General features: G+C 39.6%; 1 protein-coding gene across 1 annotated transcript in view; it reads left to right on the forward strand.

Moving 5' to 3' along the window:
• The window catches only part of CPE (carboxypeptidase E), a 63,448-nt gene that overhangs the window by 30,072 nt on the left and 10,583 nt on the right, over positions 1 to 22,793 (forward strand). The window contains 4 exon segments of the mRNA XM_052781007.1: positions 11,604 to 11,800; positions 13,654 to 13,821; positions 15,875 to 15,992; positions 16,965 to 17,147. Coding sequence (XP_052636967.1) covers positions 11,604 to 11,800; positions 13,654 to 13,821; positions 15,875 to 15,992; positions 16,965 to 17,147 — 666 coding nt within the window.

Below are 22,793 nucleotides of genomic sequence, written 5' to 3' on the forward strand. Positions count from 1 at the left end.
ATCACTGGGATGTTTTTTAGAGAAAAGTATTGTTCCTACCTGCTGGGTTAGTAGCGTGTCTTGGTTGAGTTTTATACACTGGCTGCTCTTTCCCAAATTTGTTGTCTTTCATTAGGTGCGGTCTTTAATGGACAACGTGGTAATCTTCAATCTCTTTGCCTTTCCATTTCTGTGTTCCTATAATCTGAACACAATTTTTTAGATTATTTTACATTTTGTAAGTATTTTTTTTTTTCTTTATAGCTTAGCAGACCTCTGGAAAAAACATACTGAAACATGCCTTTGGCAGTCATCACACTGTGATCATAAAAGTTAAGCCCAGGCTGAAAGAGAAAGTTAAGTAAAATCCATATAAAAAAAGAGAAGTAGAAAATATGGTAAAGACTGGATAGCTAATAGTTTATGAAACAATCCAAGCAGCTTTAAGTTTATTTTTAATGCAAAAATATAATCATTTTATAAGAAAAGACTTTTCTTTCATATTTTTTGATTAAATAAGAATGAACTACTGAATCATAAGGTGTAAGAGGGTTAATAAAGACAGGGAATACTGGGTCTCTTCCTAAAGGGTTCAGTTTCTTTCTCCCTTGGAGTCATGTGTTTTTGATTTTGTTTGTGAACTGTGCCAAATCTGTCTTTTCATATGATTTTGAATATCTGCAAATGCAATTTCTTTAGTTAAAATTAGAAGTGTGCTTTAGATCTAAGAAGATGTTGGCAAACAGAAACATGAAAAATATATTCATGACCTGGGGATGACCTCCTTGATGCCTGAGTCTCTCGATGAGGGACGTTAGTGCGTGTCTGTAAGATGTACATGTCTGCATACACACACAATAGTAGAGAAGTGCTTGTATACAGTCAGAAAAGATTTTGCATCCACACTACTCAGCACTGTTCCTCTGTTGTTTGTTGAATTAAAAGCTTGTCAAATGCATGTTGGATCAGGTACCACATCTTCTTCCTATCCGATTGGAATAATTATTTCCTAGATTCCCTTTTCTCTTCGTTAGAGAACTTTTTCTTCTCAAAAAGCCTCAAATGCCTGAAACCTCGAAGTGAAACTATTGCTGTAGGGCTTCTCAGGAGGTGCCTTTTGGCTGTATTGTGCTCTCCTCTGTGGGCTGGCTAGTTAGCTACTTCATGGGGTCTTTAGCCATGAAGAATGACAGTATGTGTGAGAAAAGTAATTTCAGCAGTCTCAGAATATTTGTTAATAAATAAAGGTACAAAATGCATGAAATAAGCTTTTAAAAAGTGCCAGACTTTATTACACCTTTTCATTATACCTCACCAGCCTTCTACACCTGCATAAAATTGAAATAAAATGCAATAAATCTGGAAGGTAGGACACAGTTTTCCTCTCACTTTCACTGCTTTAATATTAGTCTGAATTACAGAAGTATGGCAAAATATTTAAGCTCCTATTCAGTTTTATTACACTTACTAAAAAATATAAATGACTACACAGGAATTGTGGTGAATACTCTCAGACCATACCAGATACCACTGATAAAAGTAACAAAAGCCCTTTGGACTCTTATTGGTAAAGGAATTTGCCCTCGGATAACACGTACATTTTCACTAACATGATGTTTCCTCCTGCATTGGCAGGAAGGAGCTTGTCTGATGTACTGGTAGTAGCATAAAAGAGACAGAAAGTTTCAAGTGAGATGAAAGGGACCACAGAAGATGGTTTTGCTGTAGCTTTTTGTATTGCTCAGAGGAAACAATAATTAGACAGTGCTAGGAAGAGCTACTTAGTTTCTGATCCTGCTGGTCATTGCACTTTAATGTGCTTGGCATATTGGAGGCATAGTGGGTATAATTGTAGGAAATGGCAATTATTCGCCCTTTTGCGAGGAACATGCCTTGTTGCTTTGAACTAACCTTTCTGCTTGCACTTAGAATAAACCCTAGGTAGGTTTTTATATCAAATTGCACAAAGCTCTATTGCCATACATAGAGCTCATTACGAAATAGCTAGTTGCTCAGCCACCAGTTAACTTTCTGCACTTATAGGTGCCATTCAAGGACAGGATTGCGATTTCTGTTGTCCTTGACTATAGACCATATGGACAACAGGTACCCCTCTCTCCTTTCTCTTAACACAGAACTGTCTTAGTACTCTTTGGAGTGAAAACCCAGTGGAAGCTCTGAGGAAAGCTGAGAAGGTACCAAGCTTTCAAGTTTGTTCCCTATATGAGGAAAAAAATCTGTCTGTTTTTAGGACACTAGCATGTGTGCCCCTGAACAGACCTAAAAGCCATTACAGATTTTTTGTTAAGCATTTGTTTCTATCTTATGAAGGGTGTTCTGTGTCTCGCAGCTATACAGCTGTGCTCTGGCTTGCAGTGTCAGGGTCAGTATCCATAGGGGATTTTTTGTCTGAAGCTCCCTCATCTAAAGGCAAAAATCTCTTGAAAGCCTTCTGGATCCACTCCCATCTGCTATTGAAACAAAGGATTTGTCTGGTTCAATCATCTCCATCATTATTCTTGAGTCAACAAGCTGTTATATGATTCACTTCTTCCTCTTACGCACCAAGCTTGATTTTATTAGCCTCTGCACCAGTTTAGCTTCCTCTCCTTATACTGTCTTGCTAGGGATCATCAACTTTTTTCATTTTTTTTAATGTTTAAGGTGATATGGGGGGCATTTTCTAAAGGGTATCTATATTTCAAACATATGTGAGTGTGAAGAGATAGACCCCCTCCAAGCATCCAGGTCTGCGTTTCTACCTAAACTGGCTTTAAATAAATCATTAAGGTACAATACCAATTTTAAATAAAATTTTACATACCATTGAAAAATTCTGAAGCCAAGTGTTGCAATGTTTGGAGATGTAGTGTTGCACTACCAATCTTGATCACTCTCTACCCACTTAACCTTTATTTTCTTCTGCTTCATACTGACCTGATTTAATCATTGCTATCTCAAGAACAAATACAATCAAGATTTACTGCTGGTTAACACATAGCATTCATACCTTAAATGCAGAAACTTGAGAGAGTATTAGCTGCTAAAATCAGGCTGGAGGTGAAGTGCAGCACCAGAACAGATCTCAATAAGCCACTTTTTCATCAGAGTTTCAGACAGCTTACCAGGTTTTTAGGCCTACAATGCAGCTGCAGTTTTTTGGGCAAAAAACCCCCTAACTTCTAAAATGATGGAATTCTGTTTTTGAAAATTATTTATACCAAAAGGGTGATGCTAAAACAGTGTTAGGACTAAAAGAAGCTACCTGGGTATTTGTTGGTTTCTGAGGATATTAACATAAGTCAGGTTGTTTATGTTTTGACATAAATGGTGTCCTCTGTTAGTCATCACGGGTCAATCTTCCATATTTTTTTTTCCACAAAGGAGCAAGGTAACAGCATAATTAGCTTTTGCAGTTTGCCTACGTCTTTCTTACTGTAATTTATTTTAAAAGCGGTGCTTTATAACTCTTTCTGTAAACTCCATGGCCAATAATCACAGAAGCTATGGTCAATAAATATTAGGGCTCATCTAAGCAAGGGAAGCTAAATAAATAGGCCAGCGCAAAATAAACTCTTATTCTGTAACATGCTGTCTACCCGAAGGAGTTGTTACAGATGTGCATTTATGGGGATATTTTATACCTCTCCATCTGTTAGCAATGACCAATGCACTTCATCATCATCTGTCTGAATCACAGATCTGCAGCCCACAGGTTTTTTCACACAGTGTTAGACTGTGACAAAACAGCAGTGGAATAAAATAATGTTCCAGTTACCAATAAAGAAGGAGCATCCAGTATGTGTAGCCTTGGTGGAGTAACAAGTGCCATTGCGATGCCTCAGAAATGCTCCTGGAAATCAAGGGAGGAAGTCTGGGGGCTTACCTTAAGCACAGAAAGTGTATTTCCCAAGGACCCAGAATGTCCTCTTGGTGGGAATTTTTTTCAGTCAGAAATAGCTCTCTACAGAGAGAAAAGGGCAAAGAGTTTTGCTCGGTGAAGGTGAACTCTGTGAGTGCACTTTCCTTGCACATGCTGGTGCAGCCCGGGCCCCAAGGTAGCGCAGCCCCGAAAGCTGCCCTAGCTTGCTTTCCTCCTGAAACATGGCCTTGCAGCGAGTACTGGGACACGATGCTACAGAGGAGGAACCCTGGCCTGACTTCACTCTCTCAGCCCTCTTCAGATTTGCTTTCTGCTCTGGACGCTGCTGGGGAAATCACAGCGCCCGTCATTTCCAGCCTGGAAATAGCATCCGAGCGAGCTCGTGTCTGCGCTTCCATGTTTTTGGCCACCCATTTGGGAGAGGGAAGCCACATGGCAATGTTGAATTGGGCCTGTATAACTTATTCAAAAAGAATTATTTACATCTTTTCATTGACTTTTTGTTTCCAGTGAAAGGGGAGAGCTTTTGTTTCTTCAGCTTATTTGTCCAGCATTTCTGCCTACCTCTTTGACTTTAGAGTCTGGGATCTGGATATAAATGGGTTGTTTCTGACTTTTATTTCTTCTCTTCATGAAATGAGGATGAGGAAATGCAGAGCCCAAATGTATCTCCTGCTGGCAGCAGGCGTTTGAACTAGTTTAGCTTTGAAATTTCCCATATATTTGTTGCATGCAAAAGGAATGAGATAGACGAGCTCAGTCCTTTTGAAGTGCTCTGATGGCTGGCAAGTACTTTCGCAGTTGAAGTGAAAAAGCCAATTCTAGAGTTTGCTGAAGAGAGAAAGCTTGTTAAGTGAACTTGATGAGGAACCACCATAAATATACGTTTAAATTATGTATCAACTTTCTCTTCATCAGAAGGTCTATTTTGATGATGAATTGATGGATTAAAAAAAAAATATCTTTGCTCTATGTGCCAACCAAAACTTGAGGGATACAGCGAGTGCCTTTGAAATGAAAATTCACTTGGTCACACACAGTTATAAATGGAAAAGCCCCCCCTCTTACTGAGCACAGTGGAAAAGATGAATTGAATCTGTTATATCCCACAGCCAGCATCACAGCGGACAGAGAGGGAGTTACTCATGACATCTGCATACTGCCAGTGTTCTTCACAAACCCCAGTGTATGTTTTGGTCCAGGTTTTTTCCTAGCAGTGAGAGCAAAAACTGGGAGGTAAAAAAACTGTACCTGTCTCATACTGTGCCGCAGACTGGTAAGGGTGGTTCAGGAGAATTCATTTCATGTTTGGTTTCTTAGGAACCTCATCTTCAACACTGAGCTAATGATACTTGCTGCTGTAACACTGTAATTAATTCTGTAAATGCAAAGTCCTATTCAGTTTTCCTGGAGCATGAAAAATTCAATTGTTTGTAAAACTAATCTGGTTAATCTGTTGTATATATAGATGGTTATTTGTTACTTCTAAAATGCTGATGATTTTTTAAATCTGCTTTGAACTTCAGGGAGGGCTTTTTAACACATTTACACAAAACAAGGGTTTTGTGCATATCACATTTCAGTGTTTCTTATGAAGTTAAAACTTTTGATTAAATAAGTAAACTTGTTTTGCTTTACAAATGATTTGTTATGATTTAAAGAATCAATTCTATTGGATAGCACCATCAGTTCATGGGCAGTAACACAAATCTAGTAGGCAAAACCTGTTCTACTCTCCTGTAAAGCAAGTGGGCTTGAACTGAATACTGAACTTCAGTGTAAGCACAGGGTGTTATGGAAAGATCACCATAGGGTTGTGCCAGCAAAGAGCTGTAGGTGGGGACTGCAGGAGCAGAGCAGATGCTCTGCCCACTTCTTGTGGGAGGCTGTGCCAAGTCCCATAGCTGCAGGGGTGAGAGTGGGCTGTTGGAAACCTGGAGAAAGCATCCAGTCACGCAGAACCTTTTTGGTGGAAATAACTGTCTTGAGCATGTGGTAATCTGTCTGGAGAATTTAATTTCCAACACAAAGACGTGTAAGATCCTAGTTTGAAGCCCGACTGACAGACTTTGTACTCAGTAGAATGGAGATCGCATCTTAATTTGTATGTGTCAAGGCCAGCAGAAACATGGCTGTTCTTTGTGAGCTTTCACTCTGAGTTTAATGTGCTGTACAGACTTTGTTGTTAACTTTAATTTTAAGCAGTAGTGTTCAAACAATTATGAAAATTTCCAGAAAGGGCTTGGGAACACTCTTGAATCATAGCTGTTAAAAAAATGCACGCATTTTTTCAAAGCAGAAGATTGCCAAAAGATCCTTGATTTTTTTTTCCCCTTGTTTTCTTCTCAGTGTATTTTCTAGCAGCTAATGGCAAGAAGGTGAAAGATTGGATTTTTCAAAGGCCTTCAGTGTTGATCTGTTTCTGTTTTCATGTAAGCCACCTGTGAAACTTCCAGTAGTTTCTCTTTCAGCAAGGTTAGACCAATGTTACATTTCAGTAAATGTTGCCCTACTACTATATAAGGCCTATACAATGATTTAGAAACTAATACTGCATTGCGGTTCTATCTTTCAATGTTGTTTTCACATAAGTTGTGGAGATCAACATTTCTATTGAAATGCTGTTGAGGCATGTTGCAGACAGTTAACAGGGTGTTAGAAAACTAAATTTTATAATTCTTTCACTTTCCTATCTCATCTCCTCATTTATTGTCTTCTTTCCCTCTCTTACTTTTTCATATTCGAAGGAGACACCCATTTTATAATCTTCAGTTTTCCATTTATCTGATCTCCAGAGAATTTCTTTCTCTTTAAACTACTGACAAAAATGTGGAGCATAAGAAAGTCTTCAATCACATTTAATGAATGAATTTCTTGCCAGCAGGGGTTCTGAGATTTTCCATGCCATTTATCTACAAGAAAAGTCTACTGGTTGCCATATTAAAAATGACAAGCAACTGTAAGTAATCAAAAACACTAAGTCTGTTATTTCAGGAACGTTGCTGGCTTTTCCATAAGAAATACAGGAAAGCAGAAGAAGGACTCTAGTTTTTAAGGGTATTTGAGGCTGATTTGCAAAACAGTTCATTAAGCACTTAAACTTTCCAGTAGTTAATTTTTTTTCTTCCATATGGCTTGCACTTTCATGAGTGAAATACTGTACATTTTAAAGTTGACTGCTTGACATTAGACCATGACTAGTGGCCTGACATTACCTTGACTCATAGGATATATAATTAGTAGGTGCTAGACTTTTTGTCCCTACATTTTAGAAAATTACTGTCTTTACTGTACAAATACAGCCTGACCTGATCATGGCAGTGGTTAGTCATCTTTAATTGGACGATCTGTCTAATATTAACGATGTACATGCTGTTCCTAGGAAACTGCAGAAGACCTTAGCTGACAGTAACTACAGAAACGAATGGTGACATTTCACAATGTTTGTCAGGCAGCAGAAAGGCACGACATTTTAAAATACTTTTTTCCTCAATCGTTTATCAGGTTGTAATGTACCATGCAGTCAGTCTAAGAGGGATGTAAAAGCCTTCTAAAAGCCATAATGATGTGATGGCTTAGGTTTCACCAGAGATACGAAGATATTTATAAACTTGATTGCTGCATTTCATTTCTTATGACTTGCCCTGAAAGATGTTAGTATCCACTCATTCATTCATTATCACAAACCTCCGTGTCTGAGCTGAAATTACATGTAAGCATTTGTAAATGTCATACTCACATTGTTAGACAAGATACACCTTTGCTATTGTGAATGAGAGATTATCGTTTGTCAAGATATATAATCAGAAAATTAATAAAATTCATTAAATAAGTATTTTAAATATTCAACCAACAGAAATGTTCCTTTGTGTTTATCATATCTTGGACCATGGGAATCCATTAAAACAATTTTACTTTTTTGCGGGGGTGAAGTAAATGAGAAAAGCCAGTTATATTTCTTCAAGTTTCTTCTCCCTTAAAGCTACTTCCCATTCTGCAGTGGAACAGAAGTGTTTCTACTAGTTTGAAGAAACCGTTTAAAAGTTCTTCATCAAATTGACATTTAGAGTCTTTTAATAAAAAAAAAAATTCTGTGAGGCAATTACAGTTGCAGAATCCTATGAAGGGTGATTAAGGTCTGCATTAAATGGCTCATGAACGATTAATGGGAAGGGCAGCTCTTCCTCTAGCTAAGTAGCATGCTAGCAACAAGTGACCGAAGGCTGTTTTCCCCATGGGGTGGGCTGTTTTCCAGAGAAGCCTCAAGCATGTAGAAATGGTGTGGCAGGACATATTTCAATGAATAGACCAGGGAACCCATAAAGCATTAAGGCTTAAGGACCAGATGGCTGGCAGCCTCAGCGTTTGAGGTATCTGTGTTAGCCCATGCAGTGGAGGACAAGGAGCTGGTTCCTTCAGGAGCCATAGTGGGCCTGGGATGCTGGCTGCATCGCAGAGTCATTCACTAAAACTCGGGCAGCTGAGCTTGCTTAACTCAGCCAACAGAGTGATGGGTGGTTTTTTGTTGGCCTCAGCTAGCAGTCTGCCCTCCAGCTTGGAGTTCATTGTCCTAGAGAAAAAGACAATTAGGAAAGAATTTAGGTAAAAGTGACTCAAAAAAAAAAAAAAGGTTTCCAGAAAGTACACCCTGAGTTGCAGTTTTTACTCTAACAAGAAAGGCAGAAATGCAAATGCAAATTAAGGGCTTCATTAACTGCAAAGTTGTATCAGCAGATCGTAGCCTGTGGAAGCTCCCTCGGCTTTTTGGGCACTGTGATGATAACTAATGACTTTAGCAGCATTGTCCCTTTTTCTAGAATGGACTCCCTGACTTTGCCCATGATGGGCTTGGACAACTAATGAACGAACTGCTAATGCCCCCACAGCCAGCTTGTAGCATTAATTTGTTTCTGCTGAAATAAACAGTAAAAATCGAGTTTGTTTCCCTTGGAGCAGCTGCAAAGTTTAGGTATGAGAAAGACCCATTCTTTCCATTGTTCTTTTAGATGTAAATTACACTGTTGAAATGATGACAAGTTTTCCTAAGATTGTCAGATACAGTCTGACATTCAATGTATTCTGATATTGAGCAGAAACCCAGTATTTCTTTGGTTGCTGTGCCCAGAAGTAAGAAAACGGGCAGGGCTGGAGGCTGGCAGAGAACAGTTCCCACGCATGTGGACTGCGCAGCCTTGTTCTCTGCAGCCACAGGATGGATAGGAGATGGATTTCTTTGCTTCAGAGAAAGGTGTAAGAAAATGCCCAGGGGAGGTAATATATGAACACAAAGTTAAGTTTTGAAACAGGGCTGTTATTCATCTCGCTGTTATCTTTCCCTTTTCATTCTTTTGCATTTGCATTTAGATCATTTTTTTAAGTCTTGGTTTGCTAGCAAAACTTGGAGTTCTGCTGACATCTCGCTGCCAACAGGATTCTTTGAACACTGGTTTCACACATTGTATTATAAGTAATGTTTTCTTTATCCATCTAAAAATGGTCATTGTTCCCTTTCACTGAAAATCACTGTCTCTTGTTTCGTGGTGTAGGGAAGTGCTGCTTTCCAGACCGATTCCTCCATGCCATAATGTTTGGTATATTTGACTGTCCCTTATTATTCTTCCTAAGGAAAATGGGGCTGATATCTGCAATCACTTTTCATAGGAAAGACTTTCCATATTTCCAATGACTCTCTTTACCTCTTCCTGAACTCCTTTTAGCTTTTAATGCTCATTTGAGATAGGTCGTTACCACTGAAGATACACTGTAGATGAGGCTGTACTCTTGGTTCACTATAGACCCCATGACTGTTTTCAACCCTTCTAAACACTGTTAACAATTCTCTGGGGAGGAGGCCAAGCAGTACCCTATGGTAAATATATGTTTCTGTTTCTTCATTTGAACCAGGCCTGTAAAATTCAAGTAGGAGAGAAAGGTAGGTGATTAATGCACAGGGCTGGGAATCGGGAGAAAATATTTCTCTTTCAGGCTTCTTTAGTGATGTCCTAGGGAAAACCACAAATGCAAAATGCAGCCGTGTTCATATTTACCGCAGCAACAAATTCGCCTCTTAGCTTGTGAAGCACTCTTCCCATAAGTAACATGCCAATATACATATGCATGAGTATTCTGAGTATATGTGATGTGCAGTGCTGTGTATTTTATTAAATAGTAGCCATCTGTTTTAATGGGATCCAGTTGATTGCACGGTCTGATTACTCTTGATGATTAGACCTCTTGCATTCCCTGGTATTAACAGGTAGGAAGAAACAATAAATAGGAGCTCAGTGCCAAAAGAGAAAATGGAGGGTTTTAGTCACAGTCATGGCATTGTGTCTATGAGATAAAATGAAACTATTTCACTGAAACTAGAAAACTTCGTAACCTACCTGGCAAAAAATTTCAGGGACAAATCCATATGTACAAAACCATGTTAGCTGGAAGGAAAGAAGTCACGGTATTAATAGCACTGTGTCTGCTAGCATCTTATCACTCACTGGATTAAGGTTAACAAGCACAGACTGAAGAGTCATAAGTAGATACGTCTGTGTGCTTGATTAGCAATTATTTAGACCTCCTTTGTGTAACACTCTTCCTGGCTTGAATTTGCCCCTGGGATAGTGCTAAAGGCTATCACAAAGTATGCTCAAAGACTATTCAGAGCATATAATCAGCAGAATGTTCAATTAAAACTGTTACAACAACAGAGGAACTGCATTTAAAAAGGAAAAGGATAAGGAAAAAGGGGCTTCAACCCAGAAAACAACATAGTCTTCATTTTAGTTCCAGGACAATCCTTTTAATCTCATTCAGGTATTTACATGTATACTAAAACCTCTCGGGAATCAGGGCCCAACATGTAGTCTTTTAAAAGGTAAATCCTTCAGAGCTCTGTAAGACATATCTTGCGTGGTTTTTATGTCTCCAGTCATGAGAATGAGACTAATGAGCAATTGCGAATATTGGACGTCTTATATGTATTCTATATATAAAGAATATATATTGAATACATATTACACATTGAATATTATATATGACTATACAATATATATTAAATCATCATTAAATATGTGCATAAACATTGCATACATATTAATGAATATATATATGGAATGTTTAAGCATATATTTAATACTGGACTGTTTATTGGAATGTTAAATGGGAATGATTCATTTTATGAGTTAGGTTATTACACTTGCTTCATAAAGTCTGAGCTGAATATCCAAAGCATCTGCTGCATAAGATTTTTCAGATCACTAGGATCAACAGCTGTTCACTGGCAATGCTTTAGTAGAAGAATTGCAGTTTAATGCCTGTGTAGTGCGATAAGCTTAACCTAATCTTGGAGAGAACATTAAAGATAAGAAGCTCTGTTAGTGTCAGTATATATATTTAAAAACTACTTAATCAAGACACTCTTTTGTAGTATTGAGGCATCAATTGTATTAGATCTCAACAGTAGCAATGTTAATGGCAGTGCTTAGCATTTATTTTGGCATACTGTGTTGTCCTCCAGTTTTCTTTCTCTGCCTTTGGCAAATAGCTGAATATGAATTACTATTTGTTTAGCCAGAGTTTAGAAAAAAACCTAAATCCACTTTTCTGAAGGAGGCTCGTAGCTTCCTGGGGATACTGTGACCAGCTGTAGTAATAGTGATACCCACATCTCAGGTGGGCTGTGTGATCCAGTCCATGGGTGATTTTTATATGTTGGTCTAAGACACGTTCTTCCTTTTTCTTGCAGGAGAACCGGAATTTAAATATGTTGGGAATATGCATGGAAATGAAGCTGTTGGAAGGGAGTTGCTCATCTTCTTGGCTCAGTACTTGTGTAACGAATACCAGAAAGGCAATGAAACTATTATCAACTTGATCCATAGCACACGTATCCATATCATGCCATCTTTGAACCCAGATGGCTTTGAGAAGGCAGCGTCCCAGGTTTGTAAGGCTATGTGTATAAGAATAGTTATCAATTTCTGTATCAACCTTAGGAATATAATGACACTTGGACTAGCAGTTTTACAGGCTCGTGAACTCTTGGTGGTGATTGTTGAATAGAACAACATAACTGAAGTATTTCCTAATAGTACAGTAGGCTTGTTCTGTTTAACAAAGCGGATTTTATGCTTGGGTTTTCAACAAATAGCCGTCTCTCTTGTAAGTGAGTTTACTGTATTTTAAAATATAATGTTTATGGTTTATGCATGTTCTTTCATCTAAGTTCACTGACCAAACTGTTTCCTAAACAAGTAACTTCTAGTGATACATGATGTTTCAAAAGTGTTAGAAAAGGGAAACTTGAGGTTTCCTTTAAGAATATTCTCATGTAAGTGCTCTTACATGAATTATTCACTTTCATCAGAGCTTTATCCCAAAACAAGTAAACTTTGTGAGCCATCTCTTTAATATGAATAAGTTTGATTCTAAATTTCAGGCATGAGGTACTTTAATTAAGCCAGTAGTCAAGAAAATTTAGCATGTATTTTAGGATGACGACTCAGTCAAGAAACATGTAATGTGTTAATGCATAATTAGCAGAGGGCGAATAGGACTCTGTTATATACAGCTTCTCGTGTGTATTATGTTCTAAACAAAAATAAGAATTTTCTTGCTTTACAAGGAGCATTTATTTTTAAATGAACATGGAAATGTTGAATCTTTTTATGTGACTATTTATTTATGATTAAATAAGTCAAACCTCATTAAGATCTTTATTAAACTGATTCTCATGAAGGCTATGAACCCCCCCCCCCAAACCACAGACCTCTTTTAAACCATATTCGGTAGTATGTCTCCCTCTCGTGGCAATGAAGCAGAAGCTGTCCTCAAATTGGTGCAGTATTTTTCTCTGAAATCTCTCTCTGTAGAGATTCTGTAATAACATTATTTGAAACTTTTGCTCCTTAATCAAAGTACACTTGCTTTTACATGGTTGCCGTACAACTTACATACGATTTATAATACAAGTTGCTTTAGTGCCACTGTTATTCTAATTTACAAGTATCTTGATTCTGTACACAGTCCGTGTGACAGATTCACTATACCCCAAGATTAAAGCCAGTAATCAAACTAAACCTACTTTAAAGAGTACTGAAAGGTTACAGAGACAAGCTAGGGAAAACTATGCGCTCTGAAGGCATTTCCTTAATGCAACCCAAACCGTATTTTAGAGACTCAGCTTAAAGAAAAGGTTTTGCAAAAATCCTCATTGCGTCTTTATTCAGTGCTACCTTTTCAGTGAACAAAGCTGACAGACACCATAAAAATAAAAATCTCAGGTAAATAAGGATTAAGGTCCTTCTTTACCCTGAAGCTATTCAGAGGAACTTTGAAACAAGTGCAAACGTTCCTTGTGGCTGGCTGATAAATCTACAGCTGCTCTGAGGCTCACTAAAATGAGGTCTGTAATTCACGACCATGGGCATCAGGCAATGGGGAAAAGCTGGGTCTCAGGGGAAGACTCAGCAGGCACTGAAAAATCTGATGCTGCTGGTAATTTTGCCCATCCTTAGTCCAGATGTACCACTATGAGAATGATCCTTTCCTCCAAGACCCTCAGTGAAGTAGAGGTTGATTTTGTTCCCACAGAGCTCTAGGAAGAAATAGGGGTGACTCAGCTCTTAGTGCTTCAGAATTCTTTACTCCCACGTGATCCCTTCTTATTCTCAAGAACATGAGAAGTAAACCCATGATTTGAATTTACATGGCTCAATATATCCATATAAAGCTTGATATGTAATCTCCTGAATCTACCCATCTCCCTTCTCTTTCTGTTCCCCTTCCTCATCTAGCCCGGTGAACTTAAAGACTGGTTTGTTGGTCGAAGTAATGCCCAAGGGATAGATCTAAACCGAAATTTCCCAGATCTTGATAGAATAGTCTATGTTAATGAGAAAGAAGGTGGCCCAAACAACCATCTGCTGAAAAACATGAAAAAAGCTGTGGACCAGAATCCTAAGGTAAGTAGGGACTGAGTATCAGGTCACTTACCTGCCCATCTCTTCTCTTTTACACAAGCAGACCTATAGCAACCTCTAAGAGCTGTGCGTATGGTCTTTACAATTCACATTCTTCTAAATATTTTGTTCATTTTATTATATTTATGTGTCTGATGCTTCCTGAAGTTCTGCTCAAAATGGCTTGCTGTAGTAAACCCTTTTGATCCATATTGCTTAATCCTTAGACAATTCCTCATTCAAAGCATGTTTTATTTTTAAGGCCAGAGATTGCATAGCCTTCTCCCTTGGTTTGAAGCTATTCTTGCAGATACTCTGCATTTTTACCATTGCCAGAAATTCAGCTGTGTATTGTACTTAATTACATTGCTGGCTAGATAGCTATTCTCGCATATGCATTTCTGTTAAGCTTAAGCCTTAAATATACAGACGTATATCTGGAGGGATTTCTATCTTCTTGTGTTTACGCCCACAGGAGGTATAGTGTTGTGACTGCAGTCCCATAGGGTTCTGGCCTTAATAGCCATATTCTGTCTTCAAATTCAAATTATTAAATGAATTAATTTTACTTTCTGTGGAGAGAATAGACTGCATCCTACCAACATTTATTCTGAATTAGTTTATTTTCCATGGTTTTAAATTTGGTAGGCTTTTTTTTAGCTGTAATTGGAAGAAGTAAAAGATTGCTTTATTTGTGGTCTCATTCTGAACTAATTTACACCAGTTTTAGACTTATATTAATCTATTTATCATAGAATCATTTCGGTTGGAAAAGACCTTCAAGATCATCAAGTCCAACCATTAACCACGCCCCCTAAACCATGCCCTGGAGTACCCTATCCACTCGCTTTTTGAATACCTCCAGGGATGGTGACTCAACTGCTTCCCTGGGCAGCCCATTCCAATGTTTGACAACCCTCTCAGTAAAAAAATTTTTCCTAATATCTAACCTAAATCTCCCTTGCCTCAACTTGAGGCCATTTCCTCTTGTCCTATCTCCAGACACCTGACAGAAGAGACCAACACCCTCCTCACTACAACCCCCTTTCAGGTAGTTGTAGAGAGCGATAAGGTCTCCCCTCAGCCTCCTCTTTTCTAGACTGAACAACCCCAGATCCCTCAGCCGCTCCTCATAAGACTTGTGCTCAAGGCCCCTCACCAACTTGGTTGCCCTTCTCTGGACACGCTCTAGCACCTCAATGTCTTTCCTGTAGTGAGGGGCCCAAAACTGAACACAGTACTCGAGGTGCGGCCTCACCAGTGCCCAGTACAGGGGAACAACCACCTCTCTGCTCCTGCTGGCCACACTGTTCCTGATACAGGCCAGGATGCGATTGGCCTTCTTGGCCACCTGGGCACACTGCTGGCTCATATTCAGCCGGCTGTCAACCAGCACGCCCAGGTCTTTCTCTGCCGGGCAGCTTTCCAGCCACTCTTCCCCAAGCCTGTAGCGCTGCATGGGGTTGCCGTGACCGAAGTGCAGGACCCGGCACTTGGCCTTGTTGAACTTCATACAGTTGGCCTCAGCCCATCGATCCAGCCTGTCCAGATCTCTTTGTAGAGCCTCCCTACCCTCAAGCAGATCGACCCTGCCTCCCAACTTGGTGTTGTCTGCAAACTTGCTGAGGGTGCACTCAATCCCCTCATCCAAATCATCAATAAAGATATTAAACAGAACAGGGCCCAACACCGAGCCCTGGGGAACACCACTCGTGACCCGCCGCCAACTGGTTTTCACCCCATTCACCACGACCCTCTGGGCTCGGCCATCCAGCCAGTTTTTCACCCAGTGAATAGTGTACTTATCCAGGCCACAAGACACCAGCTTCTCCAGGAGTATGCCATGAGAGACAGTATCAAAGGCCTTGCTGAAGTAATTTAGACTGGTTCTGATGTAAAGGACTGATTCATTTCTCTCTGAAGCCAGAATAAAATTGCTGTTCACTTAAATGGCTTGTCAATGTATGTGAGAATAATTAAGACCACTATAAATAACTGAATAAGTTTCTACATTGAATTATCACTTTGTAACTGCTGGTAACAATATTTGTTGTAGCTTGCTCCTGAAACGAAAGGTGTCATTCACTGGATTATGGATATTCCCTTTGTGCTCTCTGCCAATCTTCATGGAGGAGACCTTGTTGCAAACTATCCTTATGATGAGACTCGGAGTGGTATGTAATAGAAGTTAACATGAAATAGTAGGAGATATAAATTACATTCTATACTTATTTCACTGCTACCTAAGATCCACTCTGTAAACATCATGTCATGGCTTTGTAATGACTTATTTTAGCATATTAATGACATTTAAAGCTAGTCAGTGTATGGCCATGTTTTCTAGCTTTGAAGATAGATAGCTTGTTTCAGTAGAGTTATGTCATAAAAATGATGTAATACCTGAGGAAATCATGGTCCCTCACATATTTTAATCGAGGCAACTTAGCACTTAAATTAGCTGGGGCTGTTTGCGCCCTGTTAACTGAAGCAAGAGAGATGTGTCTAGACTGCCTGTATGATCTAAGGTTTCTCTACTTGCACCTTTAAAAAATGAATTTCTGAAAGTGGTACTGTGCTAATAGAAACAACTATCATTGTTTCCACTTTCTCAGTATTGGTCCCATATAAAAAGGATCACAGAGATGATGGCAGAGATGTTACCATTTAACACACGGCAATATTAGTTTGTTTTTTCTGCCAGTACAGGATGTGCACATGACTGAAATGGTCATGAGATGATGGTATTGTTTGTGATTGATTGTCTTCCTTCAATCTACTTGATCGCATTTTAATTGCAAATCGTTTTAATATCAGACTATAAAACTCTCTAGGGAGACACTTTTGCCCATGTACCGTGTGTTTTGTGGTGCACTTTTAAATTAATATTTTCATAAATATTAGGACTGATATAAATAGTCACCTTAATAATGGGGCAACCTGGTACAGGCAATTGATGATGTATTGGGGAAATGTTAATGTTATTAAGGTAATGCTGTATTAGTTTGTGATGCGGTAGGACACTTACCTGTGTCCAGAGAATTTCCAGGCACAGTCCTGCTGTGCAGTGCTGGTAATCTAGGTTGTAAACCAGTCAATATGACTGCCCTTTTAATAATCCTTGTTCCTGAACTCTTTTTCTTCCCTAGGCAGTGCTCACGAATACAGCTCCTGTCCCGATGATGCTATTTTTCAAAGCCTGGCTCGAAGTTATTCTTCTTTTAATCCTGCTATGTCTGATCCAAACAGACCACCATGTCGCAAAAATGACGATGACAGCAGCTTTGTGGATGGAACAACTAATGGCGGCGCATGGTACAGCGTCCCGGGAGGTGAGCCCCACTGCGTGGGGTTCGGTGTCACTGGTGGTTGTTTTAAGCTTGGGTTTTCACTGGTTTAATTACAGACTGGAATACCACCAGGTTATTCACAACTTTTGGTGTGGTTAAGGCTAAATCAGCGAAAGATCACTCACCACAGTACATCTACACAATCTCATAATGCCTATTAAAATATTCCTCTTTTATTGCTTTTTATACAGTGTTTCTCCACTCAAGGTTTGCAAATTTACTAGTTCTACAGTGGGTGAGTGATTGCTATGCTACCATGAGAGCTTAAGGGTTTTTTTTAATTAAAAAAAGAGTAAAAAAAATCCCCTAGCAAACCCTGATGAGAGACAGCAGGCTACTGACTGTTCATTTTAACCTCAATAATGAAAGCATCCAACCTTGAAAGAAGTGGAGAAGCCTGATTTTACAATGTTATTGACAATGGGAGTTTGGCCTTCGATTTCCACAGGAACAAAATCCAGCCATGAAGATACTTCCATCTCCATACTTTGTGTCTTAATTAGTGCCTGATTCCTGCCCAGGTAGTGTTCCCCTAGACTTTGGTAGAGCCTGCTGTGCAAGGAGGAACAGCAGAGATACTGCGGCCACTTCAATGCTAGTTTTCAAGGAGAAGTCTTATAAGAGTAGCCTGAAATGAGACATTTTGTTTGTTTTTACTAAGAATTTTTATGTCATTTTCTTTGTAAACTGAGGCAAAAAGGTGTTGGGATATCTAAATCTTTAGGTCTTCTGTGTCTGCTATACTCAGACAAAACTTTGGAGTGAAAACTGAGCTGGGGATTTCTGAGCTAGAAACTCAGCTTGTGTTGGAGTGATTTGCCTGTGCATTGGCTTTGTTGATTTGTACCAGACAACCTCAAACACACGTACCAGTTTTATTGTTTGCTTTCCTCTTAATACTCAATTACAGTCTCTGAATGAATTTTAAATTTTTACCTGGAATGAGTAAGAATCTCTCAAAACATTAGGACAGCTTAGGTGGTAGACTAACTCTGCTCCTGTTACAGTAAAGGGGGTACTATATGTCGTGGTTTAACCCCAGCCAGCAATTAAGCACCACGCAGCTGCTCACTCACCCCCCCCCCCCCCACCCCAGTGGGATGGGGGAGAAAATCGGGAAAAGAAGTGAAACTCGTGGGTTGAGACAAGAACGGTTTAATAGAACAGAAAAGAAGAAACTAATAATGATAATGATAACACTAATAAAATGACAACGGCAATAATAAAAGGATTGGAATGTACAAATGATGCGCAGTGCAATTGCTCACCACCCGCCCGATCGACACCCAGCTAGTCCCCCGAGCGGCGATTCCCCGCCCCCACTCCCCCCAGTTTATACACTAGATGTGACATCACACGGTATGGAATACCCCATTGGCCAGTTTGGGTCAGGTGCCCTGGCTGTGTCCTGTGCCAACTTCTTGTGCCCCTCCAGCTTTCTCGCTGGCTGGGCATGAGAAGCTGAAAAATCCTTGACATTAGTCTAAACACTACTGAGCAACAACTGAAAACATCAGTGTTATCAACATTCTTTGGATACTGAACTCAAAACATAGCACCGTACCAGCTACTAGGAAGACAACTCTATCCCAGCTGAAACCAGGACACTAGAAAAGGAAAATAATTAAGCTTGTGTGAAGAAATTAGAAGCAGAACAATGACTGGTAGCGCTCACACAGCCCGTTATTACCTGCTTAAACTTAGAGTTGTTATTCCCAATCTTCACAGGAGCAGCATGTTTCCTCTGCTGTGGTACCACAGGTACCACAGACTGGGTGTAAGGTAAAATGTTGACATTTCGGAATATAACTGAAAAGCAAAAATTTCCCTTTGTATGAAACTTTCCACAGACTTTGAATTGGAACCATTAAAACACCCTTGACAAAACAGAGTTTGCATAATTTGAAAAAAACTGAATATAAATAAAATATTGAGAGGTTCAATAGTTAATTTTTGTTTCAATTCAGTCCAAAAATTATCTTAATGAAATATTAACTATAAAAACATGGACATATTTAACTTCAGCTTCTTTTTCCTTAGGAAAATGCTATAAAAAACCGTCTTGCCATTGTTTTGATGAAATGCTTTGATTCTGACTAAACTGCACATGCCAAAGGCACATTTTTCCATTGGAAAAACTTGTTGGAAAGTTTGAATTATTTCCTCCTTTTGGATCTTATTTTAAGTTAGACGGCAAATTCCCCAAGTGAGCCCTTTCTTTTTCTCATGTATTTGTACAGAAGTTAGTAGACAGGAATCCTAGTTCTAACCAGGATCTATGATGCTAATAAGGTACAGCTAATAAAAAATGGAAAGGTGACAATATACTTTGGCCCATACATGAATCTGTTTTTCTTTCCAAGTGTAGAAATCAGCTGGCAAGCTGTGACTTTTGAACGCAACATCCACGGTAATGTTTGCCACAGGCTGACTTAAAAAAGCAAAAATAATTCAGCGAGAACAGTACTGTTGTTTCCATGTCTAGTGTTAAGGAAAATAACTAAACATTGCTTAGTTCAAGTGCAAATTTTCTTGGAAGCTTTAGTCCGAAAAGCTGTGTCTGGAAACTGAAATGTGGCACATAAGTTATCTGTTGTATCAGTGATCTTTTGCTATTCATATGGTAACGCACTCAAAGTTAGCAGTGGTATAAGCTATTGAAAAGCCATTTGTATTGCTTTAGGAAAAGTATTGCATCGTATATCCTTACCAGAGTTCAGAATTTATCAAGAGAAACTCTCCCAAGACCTTGCCTGCATGGCATCTGCGCCAGTTTGGAGCTAACGTGGTGCTTCTCTGCCTTTGCACCTTTGGGTTGCTGCGGGCTGTTCTGGGTCCTCTGAGAGGGTGTGAGAGTAGCTCAGTGTCCTGTGGGCATCTAGAGGTTAGGCTTGCATCCCTGTCTGATCTCCCTGGGTTGAATGGAGGCAAAATAAAAGAGAACTTGCCACAAGTTTATAGAGGAAGGAGGAGAACTGGAGCAAAGTGACTGGGAATAGAGAGAAAATAGGTGAGGGTGGGTACTGGGGCTGTGTTTGGTGTAGAAAGGAGTGCATGGCTTTAGCAGAGCAGTGGTGAGGGAAGGAAAAAGGAGAGAGTGGAGGACAGCTGTGCTAAGTGAGAGAGGCTGTGCTCTCCTAGATGCTGCCTTGGACAGTTCCTCATCAGACCAAGAGCTCTGACCTAGGAAGGGCTGATTTTTCTTTCTAATAAACTACTAAAGTTGGTGTTGCCCTATAGAGCACATTATGGTGCCCCAGTTGTGCTGCATCAATTTCGTTGCCCGTATCATTCGCCCACAGGAACTTCTACCTTCTGTAAAAGACAGCACTACGTGGTGGGCCAGCAGCAGTCTTGGCTGGTTCCTTAGTATGCGGGGATAATACATGGGTGGCTCTCTCCTGTGAGCATGGGTTGCTTTTGCATATGTTTTTCTGAATACCTGGGTTCTTTCAGTTGGAAGGCTGAACATCTGGTGGCCAAAAAGTCTGGTAGCAGCCCTTGTCTCAAACTGGAAGTAAAGATGAACCCTCCATTGCATTCATGTTCTGTCCTTCCCTCTTGTCAAACCTCAGGATTTCCTCATTAACCTCAGGCAAGGTGGCAATTCTCCATTCAAGTTTTGGGGTGGAGAGAGCAGATGATGTACAGGAATATTTGACACTTGCTTCTGTCACTCAATATACTTTGCTGTGAGGTTTTTCTCACTGTTACCTGCTTAGTAGTTATTTTCTTCTATGGAGCAGGGGCACAGAGAAAATAGCTCCCCCAACAGCATCTTTGTGCTAAATCTGAGACCATGATGCCTGTTACCCTTGCTTTGTATTAGTTGTCATCTGTAATTAGTTGATCCTTGTAGGTTTTTCAGAGAGCAGTAAGCAAAGGCGGAGAGGTCGTTCTTCTGTGTTCAGGAAACGCCCTTTTAGCCACCAGACCCTGGGGAAAAAACACAAAATCCATGCTATTTTGAACACTGGACTTCTCCCTATCAGTGTGTAATTAATGATTTCACTTATTCTCAAGAAAGCCAAAATAAATTTGCACAGACAGCTTTAATTTTGGCATTTTTTTAGCTGTTGAATGCATAACTTCTCAACATCGATAAAGTTTTTTTAATGTACCTTTTGTGTGGAATATCTATTTGGAAATATAAATGAGAAGAGCAGATAGCAATGAATTACTAGCTAGCCACATGTCCATTCTGCTTGTTCTGTCATTACAAAGTCACCTGAGTCTAATCAGATTTGTGTCATTACAAAAATAGCATTTCAAAGCAGCTTACATTGCTGTACCATTAGGCTATTGTTTAACTGTCTTTTTATTTTCAGATACTCTCAAATAATTCTTGGAACTCAATTAATTCATTCCTAACTTGAATTACCTTTCATGTTACCAGTTTTGGAAGCAATGTTAGGTAAATTTTTTTAGGATTTTATAGAACACGTGTAGGAGGCACATGTTCTCCCTGTTACGCCCAAGGCTCAACCTCATCCAGTCCTGCTAAAAGTTACTGTCTTTATATGTGTAGAAGCTGAACTAGCTTAGTGCTGTAGCTTGTAACTCAAAGTCTAAGTAATTCTGATGCCTGGACTCCAGGGGCACACCCTGCACTCCACTTTCTTTGTGAAGGTTGGAGTTCCTTTTCTTAAAAGCTAAAGAAATTAATTTTGTCCCATATTCTAAGCTTATTTATGTGAGTACTAACATAGAGACACTGTAGTCCTTCAAGACAGTAGAGCACTGCAACAGAGGAGTGTTTGTGTTGCTCATTTTCAAAGAAAAGTCCTACTCATGGTCAGCAGTGAAGGGCATGAAATCTCAGTTATACCTGAGGTCTACTAAAACTTTCCAATATTCAGAGAGTGGTCCCTGTTAACATATAGGAAAGTTAGTTTTGTGCTATCCTTTGTTAAAATGAGAGGCTTTGGGAGTGTGGTGGTGTGCATGCATGTGATGTATGGCATGTGCATAACAAGAAGGAATAGGGTAGTTAAGGAGCTTGACCAGTGGCAGCAAAGTCACCACAATGTTGAATAAATCTTTTGAAATGTATTGGTTTCTTGGATATTGCATCTAATCGCCACATTGAACAGGCAGGTAAATAGTGCAGATCGTATGTAGCCAGCCTGATGCTCTCTAGATTACAGATGTAGTAGGCCATAGTTTAGATCTAGGCTGTCTTCACCCTATTCTCCGCCCCAGAAAGTCAGATCATCACCTGCAGCTCAGTGATTCAAGCTGAATTTTTTCAGAAGCCACACATATAAACTGTGGCCTAGGCAAGGAGCTGGGAAGCAAACTCTAGGATATGGACATTGTGCACAAAACTGGAAAATATACTGCTTCTTTATTCTGTCCTTGAGAAACTATGGCAATCCTGAGTATCACCTTGCTTTGGGAGGTGGCGGGGAGGGAGAAACTTCCAGAGAATTGGAGCAGTAACGGTCAAGAGTTGTTGGCACCACAGTAAAATTACATCATGCCCTTCGGCTCCCGGTTCTCCTCTTCATGGATTCTTTCTTTCTTGTAGAAGAAAGGCAAAAATCAAGAAAAACAACATTATGTAGTGTCTGGAACAGATGCCTGGCAGTCAACACTGCTGTCAGCATTTTACTCATGACTCCGCTG

This window comes from Harpia harpyja, chromosome 2 (assembly GCF_026419915.1).
Source record: "Harpia harpyja isolate bHarHar1 chromosome 2, bHarHar1 primary haplotype, whole genome shotgun sequence".
NCBI lineage: Eukaryota > Metazoa > Chordata > Aves > Accipitriformes > Accipitridae > Harpia > Harpia harpyja.